Source organism: Trypanosoma grayi (genome assembly GCF_000691245.1).
Source record: "Trypanosoma grayi strain ANR4 Tgr_832_V1, whole genome shotgun sequence".
Classification (NCBI taxonomy): Eukaryota; Euglenozoa; class Kinetoplastea; order Trypanosomatida; family Trypanosomatidae; genus Trypanosoma; species Trypanosoma grayi.
The window spans coordinates 1-4,694 of record NW_008826451.1 but is presented as its reverse complement, the minus strand read 5'-3'; the positions used below and the strand labels follow the sequence as shown (position 1 = coordinate 4,694).

Below are 4,694 nucleotides of genomic sequence, written 5' to 3'. Positions count from 1 at the left end.
CATCGCTTCCGCCGCCGATACGAGGCACGTACAGGGAGTGCACCTCCGGGTACGGGTGCGCCGCCGTCCGCTCAGAAATCTCCTCGTCGCTCAGGGCACACCCCAGCACCTTGAAGCTCACAATAAGGCTGCCGATTTTGTGACCCGTGACGATAATTTGGTCAGGCATCACGTTCAGCGCATCGGCAGTGTCGTTCCGGAATGCGTCGTCCAGTTTCTCGCGGTTCATCGCGAGCACAAGGTCCCAGTCGGCGCCCTCGAACTTCTTCGTCACCACACCAGACTCCAGCGGCCGCGGCTCGTACAGATCCCACAGCTCCTTGTACGCGTGCGCTGCCAGCGCATCCCCGATCTGATCTTCGCCTAGCGTGTCTGGGTGCCGCACCGTTACGAACGCAACGAGGGTCTCAGGAGTGACGTCCAACACCACGTCGCTCACATCCCCGCGCTCGCACTGCAGGGCGCGTGCTGTCTCGGCCGCCACAGCTTCCTCCACATTCCCACGTCGCTTCTCCAGCACGTAGTCCCAATCGCCACCCTCGAAGCTGAGCTCACGTGTGGTGGTTACCATCTCCGCCTCTACGGGAGGTCGCGCCTCGTACAGAGCCCACAAGCCACGGTACCTGCAATCTCTGAGACGCTTCTTGGCATCCACCTCCGACAGTGACGCCGGGCGGCGCATTTCGAAGTCCACCAGCAGGCCGTTCTCCTCACACCTCATCGCAACGTGCCGCACCTGGTCCTCATCCATGCCGAACTCCTCGGCTGTCTCACGCACAAATGCAGACAGCACGCCGTCCTGCTTCGTTTCCAGCACGTAGTCCCAGTCCTCGCCTCTAAACCCCACATGATGCTGCGCCCACACATAAGCGGCATCGTCGTCCGCGGCCTTCTGGTCGGCGACCCTGGCATCAGCGCCATCGCTTCCGCCGCCGATACGAGGCACGTACAGGGAGTGCACCTCCGGGTACGGGTGCGCCGCCGTCCGCTCAGAAATCTCCTCGTCGCTCAGGGCACACCCCAGCACCTTGAAGCTCACAATAAGGCTGCCGGTTCGGCAGTCCAAAAGCACCACTTGACCAGGCATCACGTTCAGCGCATCGGCAGTGTCGTTCCGGAATGCGTCGTCCAGTTTCTCGCGGTTCATCGCGAGCACAAGGTCCCAGTCGGCGCCCTCGAACTTCTTCGTCACCACACCAGACTCCAGCGGCCGCGGCTCGTACAGATCCCACAGCTCCTTGTACGCGTGCGCTGCCAGCGCATCCCCGATCTGATCTTCGCCTAGCGTGTCTGGGTGCCGCACCGTTACGAACGCAACGAGGGTCTCAGGAGTGACGTCCAATTCAATGCCTCTCACATCCCCGCGCTCGCACTGCAGGGCGCGCGCCGAACCAATAATAATAGCCTCCTCCACATCTGAACGTCGCTTCTCCAGCACGTAGTCCCAATCCTTTCCCTCAAAACCAATTTCGTGGCTAGTGATAACCGACCCGTCGTTCATAGACAGCTCGTATAGAGCCCATGTCTCCGGGTATATACTGTTTTCTATTGCCCGACGGGCATCATCTCCAGTGCGGTTTGTATCATTTGCTATATAGTCAACGACTAGTTGGTTTTCTGTAGCCTCAATATCCTTGACCTCGATGTTTTGCGTGGGCAAGCCAAGGGTTTCTGCTGTATCCTTCTGGAATGCAGCTACCAACGCCGGTTGGTCATTGTTCAATACAGTCTGCCATCTGTCCCCATCGAAGTATTTTGTGCCTGCTACTGGGCCTTTTACACTTAATGAGTCGTAGAGAGCCCAGACTTCGGGGAAGCTATAGGCTTCGGCAATTTTGCTTGCTTCACTGTGTGACAGATTAGTGTTTTTCAATTTGTACGTCACATGCATTCCCTCTTCGTGGTCTATAGCGGTAACCTGGACGTGATCTGTGTCACTGAGAGCAAGTGCTGCCGCTGTGTCACGCTGAAATGCCTTTTCCACGTCTTCCTTGTGATCAGCGATAATGGGTTCCCATCCTTCTCCACTGAATCGTATGTGGTGGTTAGAAAGATCTGCTGTCTCGTCGTCATACAACTTATGCAGTTTTGGGTATGGGAACGCATCGATTGTGTCCTGCAGTACCTCCTGTGGCTGTGTGCCATCGTGCTGCACCTCGGTGTCAATTACCAATGTATCAGCAGGCCCTCGGCAGTCCACATGTAGTACAGAGACATTGTATTCAGGAAGTTGCAGCGCTTCAGCAGTCTCATCACAGAATGTGTCGATGAGAGCAATGCGCTTACGCTCGAGGACGTGTTTCCAGTGTTCACCAGCAAACTGGCGTTGCAGTATATCAACCTTCGTTTCTGCGTCGGTGGCGTTGTGCTCAGCAACTGTTCTAAAAAGTCCCTCCTCGATCTCCGCCTGTTCCTCTTGTTCATACCTCTTTCGCGCCTCTTCATCCATCTCAAGTGGCTCTAAGGTCTGGCGGCGCCTTTGCAGGGCCTCGTCGAGCTGCCGGACCTGCTCCTCTGTGAGGGTGCACTCACCATCCGGCTGCCCGGGCATCACGGCACCGTGATTCACGAGGAGGTTCCTGCGCAGAACGACGATAGTACAGCTTGTAGGCCTCCATGTGTAGAATGCGCTGCGGAGGTATTCCTTGTTCTCAGCAGCGGCAAAGCTCTCGTCATAGCGGTGCTGTGCCGCGCTGCGCTGCTGGCACTCGAGGCAAATTTCCTCACCCTCTGACATTCTGCGTTGCCGATTCCTGTGAGCGCGCAACTTTTTCTCTTCCTTGTCCAATGCGGCTTGATATTCGGCCATGGGCTTCTGCAACTCATGAACCTCCTTTATGAGCTGCTGTAACTCCTTCTTCAGTTCTTCTTTTTTCTTCTCCGCACGACGGTGCTGCAACGCCGCCTCGCTGCTGTCAAGTTGTGCAAGAACCCAGTAGTAGATGGGGCCAATCGCCTTACTGCCCTTGACTGCACGATCATAGCGGAAACTCTTCTTACGCACGCACTCCCGCAGAATATACTCGCAGCGCTCCCTCGTGAGCATAGTTTCCGGGTCGTAGTTGATGATTCGAGCCTTGAAGTGCGCATCGCGAAGGATGCGCTGCATCTGCGGCCACGTCACTGCGCTGTCCTCACCAAGCAGTAGCATTACTGCGCGGAGAATTGTTGCCACCATATTCGGCGGCATTCGGTACGACTTGAGCTCCTGCCAGTGGCGGTACGATATGCTGTCCACGTCGTGGCGGGCGGCATGCACTGCGGCACGTGACTCCACAACGTGCGTCTTAGCCGCGCCACTCACATGCATGACCTGTTGCCTGCGATCCCGCAACTCTTCTGTGAGCTGCGCTGCGCGTTCTCTGCTCTCCTCCAGCAGCTGCTTCGCCATGTTTACCTTCTCTACCAGCTGGTGCTCCTCGTCGTCCAATGCAGCGTTGTTTCTACTACGGTTGTGCTCGCACGCGTCGTTCTCCATTTTTTCCCAGAGACGAATCTCGATGTCGTGCAGGTACGGCGCTGACTCGACGGTGCCCAATGTCCAGTGTCCCTCCTCGTCACCAGTGTGGTGCGTCGCGACACTGACCATGTCGCCCACACGGAGGGCCATGAGCTCCTTGTTGGCGACGACCCGGTACCACTCCGCCATAGCTCCGCTCACCGTTGGTGTCCTGTGCAGCTGTGTGGGGTGTGTTGATGGGTGACGGGGTGTTTGGTTTGTGGGGGGATCTTTTTTTTTTTCTTTTTTGTCACCCACCCTATGTGTACCTTGTCTTCTTTTTTGTTTCCGGGTTGTTTGTTTGTCCTCTCTCTTTCTGTCTTCTTGGATACAAAGGAGAAGCAGACCTTGGTATTATCTTCCTCCCCTGGGGTCTTTGTTTTCTTTTTTTTTTTTTGTTTTTGTTTTGGATTGTTTCTTTTTTCTTTTCTTTTTTTTCTTTTTCTTCTTCCTCTTCTTGTTGTTGTTGTTGCTACGATCTTCCTTGCCTCCTCGCCTTCTGTCTCCCTATGGTGTCTCCCCCTCCCGCTGGGGCTGAAGCACACAGACTGGCAGACCGGTGGGCACAGACACACACGCGGCCAGAAAGAAATAGTCTTCTTCCTCCTTCCCGGCGCGGATGTCTACACGCTAGCTAGCCGAGCTTGCCTCTTGCACCTGGGTTGCTTGTTTGGTTTTCTTCTTTATTTCCACCCAGAGGCTTTTTTGTCTTCTTTGTTTCTTTCCTTCTTGTTGTTTTCTTTTAGATTCTCCTTTTTTTTTTTGGTTTACCCTGCTTGTTTGTTTTGGTTTGTTTGTTCGTTCGCTTGTTTGAACTTCCTTGTTGTTGCGTCACCACTCCTACACCGATGCTCTCTGAAGTCCGCCTGTCAGTCGGCTGTGTTTTGTTTTCCTTCTCCTTCAGTCCTCTTTGATTTTTCTTTTCTTTTTTGTTTTGCCTCTTCGTGGGCTTTATATGCACACCTTCCTTCCTCCTGCTGCTGCTGCTGCTGTTGGCGGAGGGAAGATGAGGTGCGGAGACACGCTAATTGCGATAGGAAAGAAGATGACGGCTTGTCGCTGTTCTCTTCTTTGTTGTTGATTTTCTTTGTTTGTTTGTTTGTTCTTGTGGTCTTCGCTCTACCCGCGTCGAGTGGCTGGGATATGCGTTGTGAGCGTCTGCTGTCAGCGCTAATATATATATATATATATATAT

The 4,694-nt window shown here is 54.4% G+C and overlaps 1 protein-coding gene across 1 annotated transcript in view; it reads right to left on the bottom strand.

Moving 5' to 3' along the window:
* Positions 1 to 3,649, bottom strand: part of DQ04_08321000 (microtubule-associated protein Gb4) — a gene marked incomplete at both ends in the record, with an annotated part of 4,146 nt that extends 497 nt beyond the window's left edge. The window contains one exon of the mRNA XM_009315514.1: positions 1 to 3,649. This exon is cut by the window's left edge and continues 497 nt beyond it. Within this exon, the coding sequence (XP_009313789.1) occupies positions 1 to 3,649 (3,649 nt within the window).
* Between the last annotated feature and the right edge of the window lie 1,045 nt (positions 3,650 to 4,694).